The 20,829-nt window shown below is 32.6% G+C and overlaps 1 protein-coding gene across 7 annotated transcripts in view; it reads left to right on the top strand.

Moving 5' to 3' along the window:
• LOC130447018 (AF4/FMR2 family member lilli) overlaps positions 1-20,829 on the top strand; it is a 570,483-nt gene that overhangs the window by 449,878 nt on the left and 99,776 nt on the right. For all 7 annotated transcript variants that reach the window (XM_056783613.1, XM_056783610.1, XM_056783611.1 and 4 more), the window contains one exon: positions 18,185-18,268. In XM_056783613.1, the coding sequence (XP_056639591.1) occupies positions 18,185-18,268 (84 nt within the window). The remainder of the gene's footprint in view (positions 1-18,184; positions 18,269-20,829) is intronic.

The following is a 20,829-nucleotide window of genomic DNA, read 5'->3' as shown; positions in this document are numbered from 1 at the left end:
CAATACAAAGTATTTCAATGGCAGAAATTGAAACTGCTTCCCTGTCCTTTCAAATAAGGTTAAGTTTATAAAAATCAGCTAAGCAAAACTGGACTTACAGGCATTTTGTTCTTGTCAAGGTTCCTACTCTCCCTCACCTCTTATTTGAAGAGATAGACTAAACCTTGTAAAATGAAAATGAGTAGAATTCTGGATTCTGTTTCTCGGGGCCACTTTTCTTATATTTTTATTTGTTTGGTCATATAACCTAGAGGCCTGATTTTTATTCTAACAATTTTCACGTTTTCTTGCACCTCCAGCAATTACTGTACTTGAATGAGAATTTTGGCAACAACGAGGAGCCAAAGACGTCTATTATTGCTTGGTTCCTCTCGCAGACAGCAGATATATACCGCAGAGGGATACAAAAAGTGATTCCACGATACAAGTGTCTCAATTCTTTGTTGAAAAATTGCCAATATTATATTGAAACGGGAAATTTATTTTATTGATGTGTATTGTATTACATTGACCTTTGAGTCGAAATTTTTTCACTTATGCAGTTAATTTCATTATCAAGTATCAACAATACATAATAATGATAACTGACAGAACAGATAATATGAATGTAACGTATCTAGATGGAGTCTGGGTACGAGGCACTGGCGTTATCTTTATCATCGCTGCTAAAAAAAATAATTTTTTCTGAGAAAGAGTGTATTTCTGGTAGATTAGGTTAGGTTAGGTTAGGTTAGGTTATGGACTTTTTTATCGCTAACAAAATGATAAAACGATCATTATTAAATGACGTTTCTAAATTAAGTGATTCTGTTTAATCCTCCTTGTAAATATTTGGTGGGGTGCGAGGAGCGCACGTGCATTGAGTGCACAGGCACATTTAGAAAATATTTCGTGCATCTAGCGCACACTACCTGGGTCGAATCCGAAAAATCGTTCGACGAGCACACAAGAAAATTTGATCTGTCGTGAAGTGAGTCCTAAAGGTGGGCAAACATAAACACCTTTGAATAATTATTATTATTAAGATTCTCTAAAATGAGTAAATGTTTAAAAATATGTAAAATATTGAACAAAAAAATTATTTTTTCTAAGAATGAGTAAATTTTTGGTAAGTTAGATTAGATTAGGTTAGGTTAGGTTAGGAGACTATGACTGTAATCACATTGATGAGACAATATTAACTCTTTGTTACTCTGTTGTTAACTCTTTTATAATTTTTCTTCTTTTATTTACGGTTATAAACATCTCAAGCTAAATACATGAATTGAAGATACCGTGCTTTATATAATCTGTGCGCTCGAACCACCGTGCGCTCGACTAACGTGCGCTCCATGCACGCATTCAAATATTTTGTTATAAACTAAAAGTACAATTACCTGAATCCATTAGTGCGTGTTCTGTTTTTACATAAATGCATAATGGTTGATACAGTCACTAAAGAAGTGAAGGTCATGTTCGCAAAATTAATTTTTTTTAATTTATTGTTTTGTACGCAAATCTTTCTACTTCCTGTAACAGGAAGTGTTAACCAGTATTGTTGTTTCGAAATTGACATTAAGAGATAATTTATTAATAAAATTAAAATTAAATAAATCTTTAATGAAAAGGAAACATGTTCAAGAAATTGTGAATATAAATTAAAATAGATAAAATGTTTTCGATGAAAAACCAGTAAAACTATGTGGTTAGTATTGAATTGGATATTGGTAATGATAGAATGTATACTATATGGTGCTGTAGGAACCTGCACGTACACTAGAATAAAGGGTGGCTGAACGATTTGTAAGCAAAAACCTGTAAATCTGCAGAAGTGATTGAAGATTGGGATATTAATCAATAAATACTTAATATTTGAATCCCGATTAGATGGATTTTTTATATGTTCCATTCGAAGTAGCTCAGCTAACTGCTACTAGGTGACATTCTAAGATAATTCCCTAAGAATGCCTCTAGTATACGAGGGTGGTTTGTCAGAAAGGTTAATAAGAAAGTTACGTTACGTTACGTTAGAAAATATATTTTATTTTAAAAATTGAAGATAAGTATTTATTTCCACAATCACCTCTTCATTCGTTGGAAATCGGTATCCAAACAACATGGTAAACATGACTCGCAATAAATCGTGATACAGTTCGGCTAATTCGGAAATGTATATAATCTGTCATTGTACCATAGCAACGAAAAATAACAATAAGTGTCAGTGTAAAGTTTGACGTCAAAAAAGTAAACCAGACTTATGCAATAATTTAAAAGACGAAAGATGTCCACCGAAATTGTGAAAATCGAAAAATTGGTGGAGTATCGAGCCATCATCAAGTCCTGTATTTAAAAAGGTTAAGAGGTAAGCAGATTTAAGAAGATATATTTAATACCCTTGGTGATCAATGTCGTTCGTATGCGACCGTGAAAAATTGGACTACAAGCTTCAAAAGAGGTAAATTTTCCGTTGAAGATGATGACCGATCGGGAAGGCAAGTTTCTGTGTCAGTTCCCCAAAATATCGATGAAGCTCTTGACATGATTTTATCAGACCGTCGAATTGGGCTAAACCGGATATCTGAAGCGCTAAATATTTCATACGAACGCGTTCATCATATAGTGCACGTTAATTTGGACATGAGAAAAATTGCTGCAAATGTTTGAATGAAAAGCGTACAAGGATAGAAGCATCGCTTTCGATCTGTACTCGATTTGAAAACGATGTAGACTTCTTAAACCGAATTGTTACTATGGATGAGACTTGGTACATTTCTACGATCCAGAAACAAAGCAACAATCAATGGAATGGCGACACTCTGGTTCTCCAAGACCTAAGAAGTTTCTTTTCCAAAAATCTGCTGGAAAAGTTCTTGCTTCAGTTTATTGCCATGAAGTAATCATGATTGATTTTTTGGATAAGGGGAGAACAATAACTGGAGATTACTATTCGACATTATTGACCACTTTACGGGGAAAAATAAAAGAGAAAAGACGCTGAAAGCTATCCAAAGGTGTTTTGTTTTTTCAGGAAAACGCCCCTGCACACAAATCTCATCTTGCCTTGCAAAAAATTCGTCATTTAGGGTTTGAATTACTAGAACACCCCCCTTATTCATCAGATTTGGCTCCGTCAGACTATCATCCCTTTCCGCAACTGAAAAAAAGTTTAAAAGGTCGTAAATTTTCTTCCAACGAGGAGGTAATAAAAGCTGTTGAGGTCTGGTTTGCAGAGCAAGAAGAAACATTTTTTTTTAAAAGGTCTAGAGACGTTGCAGGTTCGCTGTAATACATGTATCCAATTATGAGGATTATGATGATACAATACTTAACGGTCTCGGGCATTCATCAACATTTGCTTTTATATGGTCAGTTTTAGAAGTAAAAAAATATTTACAAATTATTTTATGAGAAGGGGCACTTTCAGAAAAATATTCAGTAAACTTTTACTCGATTACTTTAATTGTTTTTTCGAGTGAAAACTAATTCAATTAGTTTCCACGTTAATTATGTTATGATAGAGGACTGAAAATTGCAAATTGAAAAGGCTGTCATTTTCAGTTATTTTTTTTTGAGTTTTAACGTTATATTTCTAGACATTTCCTATGTGTGAAAATAGGACTGATTAAACAAAAGAATTATCTATTTATAAAGATTGGATAGTTAATTATGGTCTTAGGTAGCGGTTGATCTTGAGCTCCTTGTTCTTTAGTTTGACGGGTTTTACTTCGATTACCCAATAATCTGAATTGGAAGATTTCGATCCCCAAGAGTTTTATGAAAGCGATTAAGGCATTAGTAGGCTAGAAACATAACAGTAACAATTTAAAAGTCTCATTTGGTCGATCACTGCGATGCTAGTCTTCGTTGATCGTTTAAGGGGTAGTCTCACCCAGAGTAGAATCCAGTTCAGCTTTACATTGGTTGGGCTAATGCCTTTAAGAAAAAAGTAGTGTATTACATAACGAATACCAACTGTTTCTATGTTTACAAATTCCCTGAAAACTGTCACTATTGATGCCTGCCAAACAAATACTAATCTTCAAACTTGAAACATATGCTACTCAGATTGTATGCTTTCTAATAAAGTGGTATTTTCAAGCAACTACCGCTATCTCTAGGTCAGGCCAGTTACTTCTGGAACTATCTTCGTACAAGAGAAATGTGTTATTTGAAACTGGAAGCAAGTTATTACTCACTCAAACCGCTAACACTCTTAAAAATGTATGAAAAGATAATTTTGCAAGCTTAATTGGCACTTTTAGTAAGATAAAACTTGTTAATGCAATTTTCAAGAGCCACGTTTCGAAGCCTGCTTATGTCAACACATGTCCAGGTATATGAGACATACTAGTTTAAATCCGTAAATTAAATGTAACTGACTCTATAGAAATATTTTCCTACTACAAATTTTTACCTAAGAAAGTAGCTTATTTCATACATGTACTAAAAAAAAACAAAACATACCAACCACTCATCTAAGGTTTTTTCTCAATTATAAAAATGAAAAATGCACTCAGAAAGTAGTGGGTATAAACAAAATAGGAAGAGTGCCAAAGATAGTGGCAGAGTTTTTAAATTCCGAATCCGGAACAATATACTGGTCATACCTTTAGGTGTTCTTCTGCAACAATTTTGGTAGATGCAGGAGCAGATCTTGCTGCATTAAAACGCCACGGAGGATAGAAATCCTCTACCGTGGCTGAGCAGTACATAAATGACTACTGCAACTAATTAGAGATTAATGACTGGTAATAAAATAATGAATGCCATTAGAAACACAACCACATTAAACAGTGCAAACAAAATGCTGAACAACATACTGACATTCCGCAACCCAAAAACAATGAAAGTTTATGTAATTCATCTATACAGCAACAAGAGGCAATAAACACATATGTTAGGGACACCACCAATAATGCAACATTACAAAATCCACTCCACTTTAGTAATTGTTATAACAACAACTTTACATATAACTTTTATAACGTCTCAGAAAATAAGTAATAAAGAATCATTAATAATTATTTAGTTCTTTAGGTATCTAATATAGTTACAAAAAATTTATTGTTTTATTGGCTCTTTTTATGTACTAATACACAATGTTTTTATTATAACTCGTATATGTATCAACAATTTTCGTATTAAGGGACTTCAGTTGTCAACATTTTATTCCTATTTGTATTATCATTGTATGAGCTGTGTCAAAGTCAGTAACAATACGTAATATTATGTAGAATTTGCTACCGTTACAAATGTATACATACATTTCTATAAACAATCACATTTAAACAGATCAAGTTTCTAGCAATACGTTTATTTTCTTCTTTGCACGTATTCAATACCAAATAACAGAGGAGTTCATTAACTTTAATTTAATTGCATGTCTATTAGTCACGTAATCAAAGAAAGTTATGATGGTTGTTTTTATGATTTTCATTATAATTAAAATGTTGCGTAAAATAAGTTATTACATTACTTACAATTTGTAAATATATGTATTATATTTTGAAAAAAAAAATAATGCGCTAGATAAAGATTGAAATGTTGTGTGATAGCTATCAGGAATGACAATTACGTAGTTATAAAATTAAGGCGCTTGACATGAGGCAATACAACGTGCAATGCAATGCAAAGCGCAATATTTCTTGGTCAAAAGCATGCGCAGATAAAGTTCAGGTGATTATTTCATGCAAGAGCATGCGCAGATAAAGTTCAGCTGATTGTTTCATCCAAGATCTCGCACTTGCAACATTACAGACCCTCTTGACATAATGCAATACAATGTGCAAGAAATTGCATACAATTACTGGCAAGAGCGGAATATTGCATAGATTAATATTGCACGTCGCTTGACATGATGCAATACAATGTGCAAAAAATTACATGCAAGTACTCGCAAGAGCGAAATATTGCATAAATTAATATTGCACGTCGCTTGATATTAAGGACGTTTGACATGATGCAATAAAACGTGCAGTGCAATGCAAGACGCAATATTTTTTTACATCTTTCTTGTTAATTTCACTTAGCTTTGGTATTTTTAAATTGGTTTAAACTGGTCACAAAATATTATATAAAATTGAACGTTGGGAATTTGTTTAATTTACTTATGGAAGTTTTGTTAGGGGCAGCCATTAAGCAGTGATAAGAGACTTGTCAAAAGACATCCAATATTAATCTACGGAATATTTTGACTTTGGAAAAAATTCCATGCAATTTCTTGCACGTTGTCTTGCACGTTGTCTTGCACCATATCAAGCTACCTTTAAGCTCAATGTGTACTCTGTACTCTGTAGTCTTGGTATATATACCCATGTAAATAAAAATATCGAACATTTTGAATAATCACCTTGAGAGAAATCTATCTACAGTATATCAAGAGATTGAAATGTCACAATAAAGCCCTGCCATGACCGCAAAAGGAGTAGAACATCAATTGAAGAAAGCTCTTTTTTACAAATTTCTACTGGAAATCTCATAGTCAAAAAACAATTAAGCAATTAGCAAGTCGTCCTGCTAAAGTTTTGCACAAGTTCACTTGAAAAATATCGCCATTCATTACAAATGTAACAATTCTACATGTTACAATTACAATTACAATTACAATAGCAATATAGATCGAAACTAAAACTAGTATATTTCATAACGAGTTTGGAAAGTGATACATTTAGCACCGGTTACTGCTTTGTACGAGCCGCGTAGTGGCAAGTGCTGAAACATAACGAGTATGAAATACACTTTCCAATAAGTTGTGTACACTATTTTTCCTAGGACCAAGTGAAAATTCTTCAAAAAATTTAAATAAGAGTCAATTAAACAATATCACACATGTGTTGAAAACTATTTCTATACATTTGTTGAAAAGTATATAAACACGTGTGCAGAAAAGTTGAAAAATCCTACATAATAGTTTTTATTTTGTAATAATAAAGATGACAAGAACGAAAAGAATGATTATTAAATATTTTATAATTAAAAAATAAAAAAATATAATAGAACAATAAATTTTTAACTCACCTGTAAAATCAAGACAGTCATGAAGAATGTTTTCCTTCACTATGGAGAATAAATTTTCATGCAACTAGTTTGTACATTACCCAATAAGAGTAATAACACTTAATTTTAACATTTAAATTGCAGATACTAGTATGTATTTGAACACAAATCATAACAAACTTTCAATTTTTATTATTTTTATTGTAAACACTAATATAACCTCAAAGAATAAATCATGTTGTCCACTTCTTCAGTCTTTTTAAATTTGGCCTTTTGCCTTTTGCCTTTTGCCTTTCGGCATCCAGCCTGATTGAAAATGGTAATACTTTCCAAGAAAAATGAGGGCTACCCAAATAATAAATTTTTCCTATTTGTAGAGATTACGTACTCATCTTAATTATGTTGATTAAATACTTTTATAACTGCAACTGAAAGAAAACCTGAGATTCTATTTAGAAAAAAATGATTATAAACACTTTTCGATATAAACTTATTCTCAGTAATAAATTAGCTGCAAATTCTATAGCAAAATCGTTTCAATTTTGTCGAATTATCACTGCAACCTTTTTAGGACTCGTTGAAAATCACTTTCAAGATATGCTACGATTCGTTACTGTAATCAATCGCAGTGAATTACATACACCTGCTGGCCTGCATTAAAAGCCAACTTTTTCTCTCGTTTTTTCGCTTCGCGCAAGTTAATCAAATAGCTTTGGAAAATGAGTTATTGGAAATGATGATTGAATAGTCGGAAAAACGTCAGATAGATGCAAAAGAGTGGAAATAACAAAAAGTCATTTAGTTGATTATCTGCTGTAACTATTCACATTCGAAGCTACTAGCTTGTTCGATAATTTACAAAATTTTAGAAATGTAATAACATTGATGCTTTTTTTAAAATTAATTTACACTGATTTTTCTAATGCAGATTTATGTTCTCAATTTATGTTGTATAAAATTTTCAAAGTCTATGATAAAAATTAATGGAAGAAAATAAAATCATGTGATTATCGACACTCGCTTCAATACATTGTCAATGAAAGTAAATAAATATTCAAAATACTCACTTCCGTCATCTTGGCAACATCTTAATCTTGGATATAAATATCTTTTAACATTATTTATAACATATTCGATCGCACTCGTTAATCATTCTTCTTAATAAGGTTTACTTTTGTACACAATACTCTTCACAGTTACTGCCTAACATTGTACTGGTTATGTCGTAGTGGAAAATTAGAAACATCATTCTAAAATAAAGCTAAATAATTATGGTTTCTAAAATATTTGTCCAAATATTAACTCTTTAAAAGGATTGCCACTTTTCTTTCATCTAATGTGGATTTTCAATTGACATCAGGGGGGCCAAGGGCTTATGACTAAGGGTGGTGGGCAAAATATTAACGCCTGGTACTGTCGAGAGCATGAAGCGTTACACTTTGGAAGTATTTGCCACGACGATTGTAATAAGAACGGTTCTAATATTAATATCAATGTATAAAACTTCAAAAGCCCTCGACAGCATAATAACTAAATTAAACTTTTAAACACAGTAATAATTATTTATTTAAAAAAAATAATATTTAATTAAGACATAACCTGCTGGAATTTTTTGCAAAACTTTATCATTAAAATTATTTACATTTTTATTTATTATAGCTCTGTGTACACTCATCATGGCGATCTTTTGCCATGGTGCTTCTTAGCCATGTTTTTAGTTTTCTGAGGTTGAAGGATCGCTCTACTGTACAGGTCGTGCACGGTTAAGCGATATAAATTTTTAATGTCTTCTCCGTTACGGGAAAGATAGAATTTGTTTCTTCGAGGTCATCAACAACTATTAGATTTGTTAGATTAAACTTATCGTGCCACAATTGCTGCCAAAGCTCGATGCCAATGCTCGATTTCATTTTTTTAGGTTCACAAGTTTGTTTCATATTTTCAGTTGTCATCTTTTGCATCTGTGCCGGGTGTAACTTAGATAATGCGAATGATGGCGGAGTACTTCTAGGAAGGTGATAATTGATCCAAGTATGGTATTACTAAAGACCTCTTCCAGTATTCTGAAGGGCTTTCTGCTGGATGATTGCTTCTATGACTTTATTTCCCCGTAAAATGCAGCATTGATGTAATGTCCTCCTCCAGTCCGACTTTCTCTGCAACAGCAGCAGCTTCTTTCATAATTTCGTCTGTCACTTTTCTCGCATTTTCACGGTTTTCAATTAGAAGTAAAATCCTTTTAACGTGTTCCGAGGCTTTGACCACGTCCAAAGCTACAGATTTGACACAAAAAAATGACGTGAATACTGGTGAACGCCTTTAGTAGAAAGAAATGCAATGAACACACACACCATACCTACCTACATATTTTTACACTGTTCAATGGCCTTTCGTTTTTGCAAATCTGACATAGTCGTGATGAAAATGACGGTGATTTTAAGAACGGATGTCAAAATATTGTTATCCTGAATATTTCAATACTTGCTTCAATACTCTACAATATACATGAAACCTTAATTTATTAATAGGTAAGGAAGTCAATTGCTCGCACGACCTTAGAACTTTGCTCGCTTTGCGGCTAGTTACATTTGATCTCTGAGAGGGGAGGGGGCAACTGCCCTCTGCCCCTCATTGGCGACGCCCTTGATTGACATCATAGATCTTTACCTAAAACGCCGGTATATATATCTTAATTTTCATCATGTCACTCTATTTATTGGTGGAAACTGCTTGAAAATCCTTTAAATAGTTTTTGAGTTAGTCACGAATATACCGAACTACAGAAGCAGCATAGATGTTTGTCTTATAATATCTACAGATTTTCAAAAAAAAACACACAAAAAAACCTTGACATATTTTTTTCCGAAATTTTGCTCATAAAACACTATATCTATTGGTGAAAACTGCGTGAAAAGCCTTCAAGTAGTTGTTGAGTTAATCACGAATATATCGAACCGCAGAAGCAGCATAGGCCTCTACAAATTTACACAGAACCTTGACACATTATATATCTAAATCTTTCTCATGAGTCGCTCTATCCATTGGTGAAAACTGCGTGAAAATCCTTTGTGTAGTTTTTGTGTTAATCACGAATATACCGAACAGAAGCAGTATACATATGTCTTCACTGATTTACACAAAACCTTGACAACTATCTGAAAATCTGAATCTAAGCATTTTTCTTTCAATATATGTGGTATCCATGTACTTTTCGTCAAACTTACGCATCACATCTACTTTGACATAATCACTCAGTATATCGGCAGCTGTTATCTAATCTAATATTCTCGAAACTGCTTATCCACTTTACTAATTGTCTCTTGGGATGTACGCGACAAACCCTAAAATTTTTCTTGAAATAGACAAACTATTTCCTGTTGTGTTTTATCCTGTTTTATCTTCGTAACCACACTTTGTTTAACTTTATATGCATTAGTTGTTATTTCATGAATATTCGTTGATCTAACTATTTTTCTAAATTCAAACGGACTCATCATCACTGTATTATTTAAATACTTTTGTCAAGTCTTCACGTATATTTTTATTTAGATTACAGCTCTGATAGTATACTATGTTCTTTCTAGAAGAAGCTATAGAAGACCAAATCTAATTACTATTTTGAAAACACCTACTAATACTAACTAACAATGTTTAACACTGTGTGTGATCTCCAGATGGATTACTCTAATATGAATAAATTGTGAAAAAACAGATTGTCATACAACTGCGAAAGCTCTGTTCGGTAATGTGATGAAGCTACGGTGGAGTTAATATTTGGCTGCAGAAAATAAGCCCTAGACTCGATCAGTAATCGAAAAGAAAGTCAACTATGCCAATTTTCGTGATTGTCTGGAGCCGCAAGATAAAATCGTATTAGCTATAACAACAGTACAAGGAAAGATAGGGAGAGAATTGGAGAAAGCTGAATGTAGAAGAAAGTTATGAACCTTGATCCCCGTATAATCGTTGATAATCATATATAACCACTTCTGTATTACAATATCTAAATAACGACGTGAAACTATCATATATTATTTGGCTTATGAAATATTTATATATTTATAAATATGGATAATAACTTATATAATGTTTCCATTTCCTTCGGCATTTACACACTGTATGTAAGTCACAGGTAAAATGCATATTTTACTGTACCAAAGTAACGGAATTATTGTTATGTTTTGAAGTTGATTAATATCATAAAAAAATTATCACTTCAAATTAATATTACTCCCGGTATTATTTGCGTACTCACCTGTTTCTGTTACGTCTCAATCTGAAAAGAAAAATAGAATAGAGAGAGAGAGAAATGCTTTATTGTCAAAAAATTGTAATAATTTGTTGAAAAAGCTAAAAATTAAAAAACAAACATAAAAATAACTAAATAAAGATACAAATAAAATTTCAATGTACAGAAGAAAATCACAATGAATAACAAAATTATAGGTAATAGTAATAGGTGTAATAACACTGGCCGACAAGATTTTCGAAATTCCCGTCCAATAATAGAAAAAATATTTACTAAGCCCTAACACGTACCACTTTTTAATAGCTTAATTATCCCTGTTTACATTAGCAGTAGTTTAATAGGGGTGATTGATATCTGTAAATTTTATGGCCAAAAAAAATACCTAAACTGCGTTATTCAGAATAATAAACATAAAAATAACATTAAAAATTAGTATTCTGTTGAGTTTCATAGCAAGGGGTTCTTCAATTGGCAAATGATTGTGCATTTTTTTGCATTGTAAAATATCGAACCCTTAACAAATTCTGAACGTGGAATTGGTAGGTAAAGGTCGTGCTCCACTTTCCTAAGAGGATACCGTGCAATCACACAATCACAAACAATTTTGGCGGAATATTTGACGTTATTTAATAGTAATGGATGAAATTTTTGTGCGGTTTCACGTCAATAGATGAAAATGCCAAGGTGAGTTTCTCAGTCATGACAGAGTATAACAAACATTGGCGAATATTACGCCTAGCGGGTCGATTTTATGAGTATTTTAAAAAAAGGACCAAGGAAAAAGTTCTTTTGCAGAATAATGGATTGAGAATTGATCCCTCATCCACCCCTTTCATCAGATATTCCTCCAAATGACTGTTATTTGTTGCCAAATTTGGCTTGACGAAAAGTAGTTTTACAAATGTATATTTTTCTCAACTCGTCAAATCTTATTTTTAAGGGAAAAGAAATAAGAAAATTCAACGAGAAATTAAAAAAAAAGGCGACTTTGGACCATAGAAATAGTTTTTTTGCAGGATAATAAATGGGTGTACACAAGGGTAGTTTGCATGAAAAAAAACCCATGGCTTATGCTCATAATAATTGATCTCCGCTTTTATTCCGATATTTTGTTCTAAATTGGAAGGAATAACTTGATGAAAAGCGATTTGATCAATACGTATTTTGCTCAAATCGACAAATCTAATATTTTCTATGACAGGATTAAAAAATTCGAAAAAGGTTAAACAAAGTGTATAGAGTTCCAAAAATTATGACATATTTATTGATCTGCTTGCTTTTAAAAAAGGTTTCGCATTTTTCAGATAAAAATTACAATTTTATAAACCTGTAGTCTGACAATTAAATTTTTCTTTTTTTTAGAAATATCCAACAACATCAAAATATTTCTTTACTTAATTTAATTATTTCGATACCATCTAATCTAACTTGCTGCTGACCAAATCTCTTTTTTAAGAAAGGGTTGAATTAATAAAACATTGATTTACTTCATATCTTCATTAAAATTTTATGTTAGTCTTTACTGAAGGCGTTTGGTTCTCATGGAAAAAATATCCAATTTACCTCTCTGGATTGAATTAGCTAAACTTAATACGGAAGTCCGGGAAAACGAGTAATTTTAGGGTTAGTTTTCGTATTCAAGTCATTATGCAAAAACCGATCATTAATCATCCTTAGCTTTCATATAATCTACAATCTCTATTTGATATTAAACGACCGTTAGGTGTTTAATTTGATTTGAAAGCGAACAATACGCGTCTTGGTTTTTATCAGTCTTGAAGAAGCCAAAATTTGAACATTAACGTAATTAATTCGTGAATCTATTGATGAACGAAAAACAAAATATACTTTCGAATGTTTTACCACATATATAAAAAAGATGGACGAATATTTTTGCTCCTGCACTGAAATACTTTCGTTGTTTGTCCCTTGAATGTAAATCCAAGTGGACATAACGGGGGGGGCGCACGCCTCAGCCGCCATCTTGAAAAACATGTTTTATGGAATATATCGCGAATCGCGCATCGTACGACAGATATAGTAAAGACTATTTTAATAGATAATAATTTTTGCCATCTTTTTATTTTAACTTTTTTTTTGTATAACGCATAGGTTTTTAATTATAGCGCTCCACACTTTTTATAATATGGTTAGGTTTATAGTTTAAGAGTTGCACCTCATACATATAAGTGGCAATATTGCTCGTTGGATACAAAAAAACATTTATTAACGCATAAAATGGCATAGTGTTCACAAAAATGTCAATACAGCTGTATAGCGATTCAATTAAAATCATAAATAGTGTGGATAACAAGTATAATTATTCAAATATCAATTGCAAAAGACAGTTATGCGGGGAGCAATCAATATTTCATAAATACACCCTGCACTCATACCAAATTAAGATATGAAAAATAATGTTTACTCCCCTTATAACATTCGGTAAAAATCTAACAAACCGTTAGTCCACGTGAACTCATCATCTCCACTGTTTACGAATGAAAACATCAAATCGTAAACATAAATACATTTCAATTGGCCGAAGCTGTCGGGAAGCGTATGTACATAATTTCTTAGACCATGGGCAAATGAAGTCAATGATATTGCACAATGTAGTGAGAATAAAGACAGATATGAATTTAATAATAAATATTTAGATATATAAACAAGCATGTGGTTTCAAACACAAAAAACTGAATAAACGGATGACAATAACCGAATCGTCAGGATAGTTCGATGGCGACAAAATTATTTGCGTCGGATAAAAAATTACCGAAGTTCTATTAGACGAATGGGGTAAAAAAGGCGTCTGGTACCCGGTTGGAACCAAACTCCCTTATAGGCAAGTACATTTTACTCGTCTATTTACGTTTTATAATTTAATATTCAGTTGTAGCAAGTTAACGTGGTAAAATAATGAATTTTTTCTAAGTTCCATGTTGAACTACGATTGAGTGCATCTGTCTAAATAACGGCGCGTAATGCCGTCCAATTGATAATGATTCGATTGCCTTTCAACGAATACTTTCTCACATACGATGTACACATTTTTAAAACTATTTATAAAAATAAATTTATAAAATGAGGTATCTACGCCTATGGTAGATCAAACAAAATTGTCGGCAAGGGTTTTTATAATTTGCAATTGATATTGGAAGAACTGTAATAATTAATGGATCTTTATTTTTACTTGTAAGGGTTAGGATTTATACCTGAATACTGTTGAAATATTAAATGTTGAAATACCGAACGACCCGAAAAATATACAACCTAGATATAGGCGCATGATTGAATATACAACATTATAATCTCCTGGATATTTTGAGATCCCTCGATATTTACACTACAAATTCAGTTACCATCATTTTTAATTTATCAAGAACCGTTAACTATATATTTAGCAAAAACCATATTATCAAAAGTTTGGAGCGCTATAATTAAAAACCTATGCATTATACAAAGAAAAGTTTCAAATGAAAAAGATGGCAAAAACTATTATCGATCAAAATAATCTTCACTATTTTTGTCGTACCATACGCGATTCGCGAGATTTTGGATAAAACGTGTTTTTTAAGGTGGCGGCTGACGCAGGCGCCCTCCGTGACGCCCACTTGGATTCAAATTGAGGAAACACCCCTGAACATACCCAAAAAAATATCCGTTCTCTAGAACGTTGTCTACTTACGTACAAGAACATTATTTTTCTCTAATATCCGCAATCGTCTGACGCGTAGAAAAGCTAGCAAAACATATATACAAGTACAGAGAATGCATATCGAAATACATAATATTTAGGGGGTTCAATTGGTATTGAGCAAGTTTCAGATTATTTCCAGTATAACAGGATATTGTAGGAGGCTTGTACACTTGTTTAGTGATACTTATGGGGCTTCGCCAATACTATAAAGCAAAAGTATATTCTTGAAAACTCAAAAACTTTCATTTCCGTTACTAACGAAATTGGCATATTTATAAAAAAATATTCAAATACACCATAGTATATCGTCTACAAAATTTTAGAATTGCAGTGGTAATTTGTAATGTAAATGTGGTGAAAATTGTATACAAATTAAATTCTTTCAAACTACTTGCGTTATTTATCATGTTCACAAACTTTCAATTGTTCCTTTGTGTTAATGAAAAATCTCTTTAAGTATCTCTTTAACAACATATTTTAAGCAATAATTAACCTCGTTATCGGATTGGTATGAAAACAGAGACGGATTTGATTTTACGTAAGCCAAACCATCTCACTTTTTTTGCACATTTTCAAAAATGAGATCATTCATGGAAAAAAATTGTATCAATTTTTTTGTATACTGCAAATATACAAGGTGATCCAAAATGTATATGCATTATTTGTAAAGCTAATAGTGCATTCAAAAATAAGACGTTTCCTTGTGTACACTTTTTTCTAAAATAAATAAAAAGTGAGATACAGAAGTTTAGAATGATAAAATGAGAACTTTATTCTTTTAACTGTCTCTCAAAAGTTTTTCTGGAACAGGTTGTAAGACTATTTCATATTATCATCTACCCTATCATGAATACAGGGTAACTTAGAGAGTGAATCTCATTTATTTGAATTTCAATTGTTTTCAATGGTTTTGTGATAATTCCATGGATTTTACAGATTTCGATGCACTTGAATTCAAAATTATACAAGGTTATATTTCATTTGTCATTTTTTATACAGTTGAAGACCTATATATAATGTTATAACCCTTATCACCAAATATGGATAGTTACGTAGGGATATCAAGAGATACTGATTTATGTTCTTGCTGAAGGTATTTTCAGCAATTTCACTAAAAATTAAGTTTCTCCAAGTTTGATTTTCAAAACATTCAATAAAAGAAAATTAATAATCAGCAACTCGGATTGTCCTAAAAGTTGTTGTGGTGACTGAACATCCAGGGCTATATTATCATAAATATCTCTTTTGTCCATTTCTACCATTTTTGTAAATAACTAACGATGCATACAAAACTGTGAATAAGGGGGAGCCACAAGGATGCTTTGGTTTGCCAATAACTCGTTTATTAAAATCGTGTAGATCTTTGCCATCCCCAATTCATTAGTTGAAATATGATTAACGGTAATGTGACTCATATTCAACTGTTCCCCAATCATTTTTATCGTCGACCGAAAAATTGAGCTGACAAATTCTCTTGTCGACATTTCCATCACAGTTAATGACATTCCGCTGCTTGGTTCGATTTCTATCGACTCTCACATTCCATGTGAACAAGCCTTAGACCACTGAAACATCGGGGCAAAACACCGTGTCCAAGTCTTAAGAAAAATGTGTTGACACATCGGCATATCATGCTAAACGTCTATCGCATGTTCTATGCAGGAGTATCTCATCTAGTACAAAAGTTGATAAAGTATCCAATTGCATACGATATCAGAATGCAGCAATTGAAGTATGCCGAGTTAAAAAGTTTAACATCATTTTTAACCTAAACAGTTAATTATTGAAAATTTCACTCACTTGAGTTACTCAATATAATTTAGTCAATAGAACATAAAAGAAATTGACCCCAATGTTAATATGGCGCTACCGTTATTTATAGGGTTCACGCCAGCATGACGACATAGCGACAATTGTCGCCAAAATCATACACAACGACGACAAATTTGTCGCCCAAAATATTTATAAAAAAAACCTATGTTTTATATTTACTGTACTGGTTTTGCATAAAAGAATTTATATATGCCGTAAAAATATGTATAAAAGTGTGTGTATCATGCATATGTTAATTTTTTTACTTTTGTCTACCACGTTATATTTTTGGACCACTAAATCATAACTTAGGTGGTCCTTTTGGACCACTAAATTTTCATTGCTGGTGTGAATCCTACTTATTTAACATATTTTCATATACCACACTTTTTAGAAAAGAATTTTTTTTATCATACTTACCAAATACAAATGTAGAAAGACTGGCTTGCTTATGTGCAACTAGGGCCATGAAATCTTGCCCAATAGCTACTAGAAGTGATTCTAAATCTTCCACCTCTCCAATGGGAAGCTTAACAAAGAAAACATCACTTAGAATGTTCAGAGACGGAATCATAAAAGAAAACCCGTTCCTAAATAATAACCAAGCTGCTAAGCTCGCTAAAGCGGGGGCAGACCAGCCCTTCATGTGACTCGAACCCTTCTTTGGTATCAGCTACAGAACAATGGAAAAATTACTGGTAAAGAAGGTGGATAGGAGCAAAACCAATTATTGGGACAACCTACAGGGTCTGAGACAGGCAGTCTCTTCTGAAAAACTATAAACAGAATAGATCTGCAAGAACAATCTATGAATACTATCAGAAGTTCTATCCACAGAGGACGAAACCTCTATCCACATTCTCTCGAAGTGAGAAATACTAAGGAACTCCAGAAAAGCCATTCCCAATTCTAGACTTTTCAAAAGGAGTGGGATTGATGGATCAGCTGTAAACACAGGGTTCTCCAGTTTTGCAGCAAGAAAGGGGACACAATAGATCCTTTCGGTCGCAGCGTATACGAGACCCCAAATTTATACATACATACATACCAAATACAAGGAAAATATTTAATATTTTGATGACATTTTCAGGGATGTTCTGAACGTTTTGGATTTGTGAGAAACTCTATAATCGAATTTTTCTGTTCTTATTTCAAATACCTATGCTGAATATACCTTGTCATGTGCAATATTCTCAACATTTTTCTAGTAATAAGCATTTACAAGCATTAATCCAGCAATCAATTTCTGGAGGAAAATTATTCATTTATAGTTTCTAATCATACCACCAAATTTTTAAAGCAATCGTCAGAATATAGAATTACGTATGAAATTTCGATGAAAACTTTTTGGTTATCAATATTGTGAATTTATTCAACCTTGTTATTCGAATGATTTATTTTCCGTTCTTTTGTATTAATCATTTATTGAAACATTATATATTTTGTTACAGAAATCTCAAGGATCTACAAATGGACCAAGAGAAACCTTACCATCTGCTACACCAGCTCCCCATGACGTGGATAATATACTTAAAGTGAGTTTGTGGAATTCAGAAAAACTAAAAAATAAATTTGCCTCATAAATAGAAATTTTTATCAAGAAACCTCCAATCAAATCAATATAAACTGATTTGAAAATTTTGTATATAAGCTATATTTGATAAAAAATAAAATGTAGGTATCTTACTTACTTTTTTATTGAAAGCAACATATTTGTGAACTCAAAGTTTGGTTTTTCCTTATCAATTTATTTAAAAATTATCGTTTTCACGATATATGCTTTCTTCTCCATTTTAGTGACTTTTGTTTACTATATATGCAATTTACAAATCACATCGAATCCGTTTACCGATTTTGTCATCGCTTCTGAAGGATGACCCAGGCGGAAATCATCTACAATGTTTTCTCGGACATATTGGAAAACCCCTAAACTCCTCATAAACACGTGCAAGTCATTAACATTCACTGGCATAACTTTCAATAAATTATGCTACAGCTATAGGTTTTCCTAGTTTCACATAAAATTTCAACATTTCGTTGCCTCACCTTCACAATTTTTCAGCGACAATAAAACAACTGTAAATGAGGACTACGGCAAAAATGATTTATCCAAATTATTCAACTACGATTTTTAATGAAATTTAAGGAATTTGATACATCCTGTATAATCTGGTTACGTTTTACAGATTATTTTAAATTATTTTAAACATTAATATCCTTCTTTACTTTAAATTCCTTTTTGTAGTACAAACGTGTATTGAAAAAGTCGTTTGCTAGTTTCTGTTTTTTTGTGTGGGAGCATGAAAGGTCAACAAAATTACCATTTTAAATGACCGATAAATCGTGCAGTATTAGAAACAACAAATGTTGCAATAGAGTGATAAAATTTTGGTTTGAGTCGTTTAGGGATTATTATTTTCGTCGTAAAATAGGGCATTATTTTGAAATGTCCGATCAAATTTTTTGATATATTTTTGTGATAATATAACAGAGTTAAGCATTGGTATTCAAATCAAGAATTAGATGTCCGTAACTAGGGTACTGGTATACGATGTATACCAAAAGTACCTAGCCTGACCTAGAGATGACGGTAGTTGCTTCAAAAAGACCATTGTATTAGAAAGTACACTATGTAAACAGCATATGTTTCAAGTTTGAAGACGTCATTTTTTTAATATTTGTTTGGCAGCCATCAATAGTGAAAGTTTTCAGTGAAATTATATATGTACATGGAAAAAATTGGTCATCGTTATGTGATACAATACTTTTATTTGGAAGGTCTTAGCCCAACCAATATACAAACTGAACTAGATTCTATTCTGGATGAGACTGCTTCTTCGTTATCAACAGAAAAATATTGAGTAGCAGAGTTGCTACCCAATGAGGTGTCGACTCCAGAAATGTAAGAAAATCCATAAAGCAGTACTGGATGATCGTCGACTGAAAGTGCGCGAGTTAGCAGGCATAGTAGGCATTTCAAAAAGTGCGATGCGTCGCATATTAACTGAAAATTTTGGACATTAGCATGCTGTGCGCAAGATGGGTGCCGCGGTTGCTCACAATGCGTCGTGGGTATTTGGCAATGTTTGATATAAATAAAGCCAAGTTTTGGCACCGTTTCATAACCTTGGATGAAACGTGGGTCTATCACTCCACACCCGAAACAAAAGAACAAGAAAGAAGAAATCAAGCAAAAACGGCTGCATTTGGCTAAGAAGAAAGTGTTGTTTCATCAAGACAATGCAACAATGCTTAAATTGCTACCTCATGCACCTTATTCGCCAAAATTAGCCCCCTCGGATTATTTTCTGTTCCCAGGCATGAAAATTGGCTCGGTGATCGAAGATCCAACAATGAAGAGGCGATTTCAGCAGTTAATGGCTATTTTGAGGAGCTTGTTATGAACATGGTATCGAACTTATTGAACATCGCTGAGAAAAGACGAACAAGAATCAGTGGGATATATGCTACTCTACCTGTTACTTTACATCAACTTTTTTGTCAAGTCGACTATAATTTATTATCAAATGACGAGTACCTATTATATTTAGCTACTGATTCCCACTTATTGCAATATATAAGATGTAATTGTCGTAACATATAAATAAAAGAGATATTTGATAATTCGCATAAATTACGGAGACCTACTTCGTGTGCTAAGCAAAGAAGCCCTCATAAATATCTCTCCCGTATTACTTCCCAGGATGTCCTCTTGAACACCTCGGAGAGGAGAGCAGTTGAACAATATGTGGAGTGGAGTTTCCTTCTCACTTTGGCATGTTGGACATTGACTATCATGCTTAATTCTCATCGTCTTGATGTACTCTGCAGTATGCCAGGGAACCGATGATCAGCCCCAGTTTATTTCTTCCGAATTTAATAAGATAGTCCACCAGTACTTCGGATGACTCTCTTAAGAGGGTTTTAGTATGTCGCATGTCGGGAGTTTCCAATCACCGTTTAAATAGCTTTCTTAACCCTTCCGTCCATTAGACTTTGATTGTATTGAATATGATATTGAATCACTGCTTCGACTTATATTTGTACCGTGACCACGTTATTTTTATTATCAATTAGCATATTGACGTCACATCGC

This window comes from Diorhabda sublineata, chromosome 7 (genome assembly GCF_026230105.1).
Source record: "Diorhabda sublineata isolate icDioSubl1.1 chromosome 7, icDioSubl1.1, whole genome shotgun sequence".
NCBI lineage: Eukaryota > Metazoa > Arthropoda > Insecta > Coleoptera > Chrysomelidae > Diorhabda > Diorhabda sublineata.
Note: the sequence above shows the minus strand (reverse complement) of the source record. Positions and strands in the feature narration are given on the sequence as shown.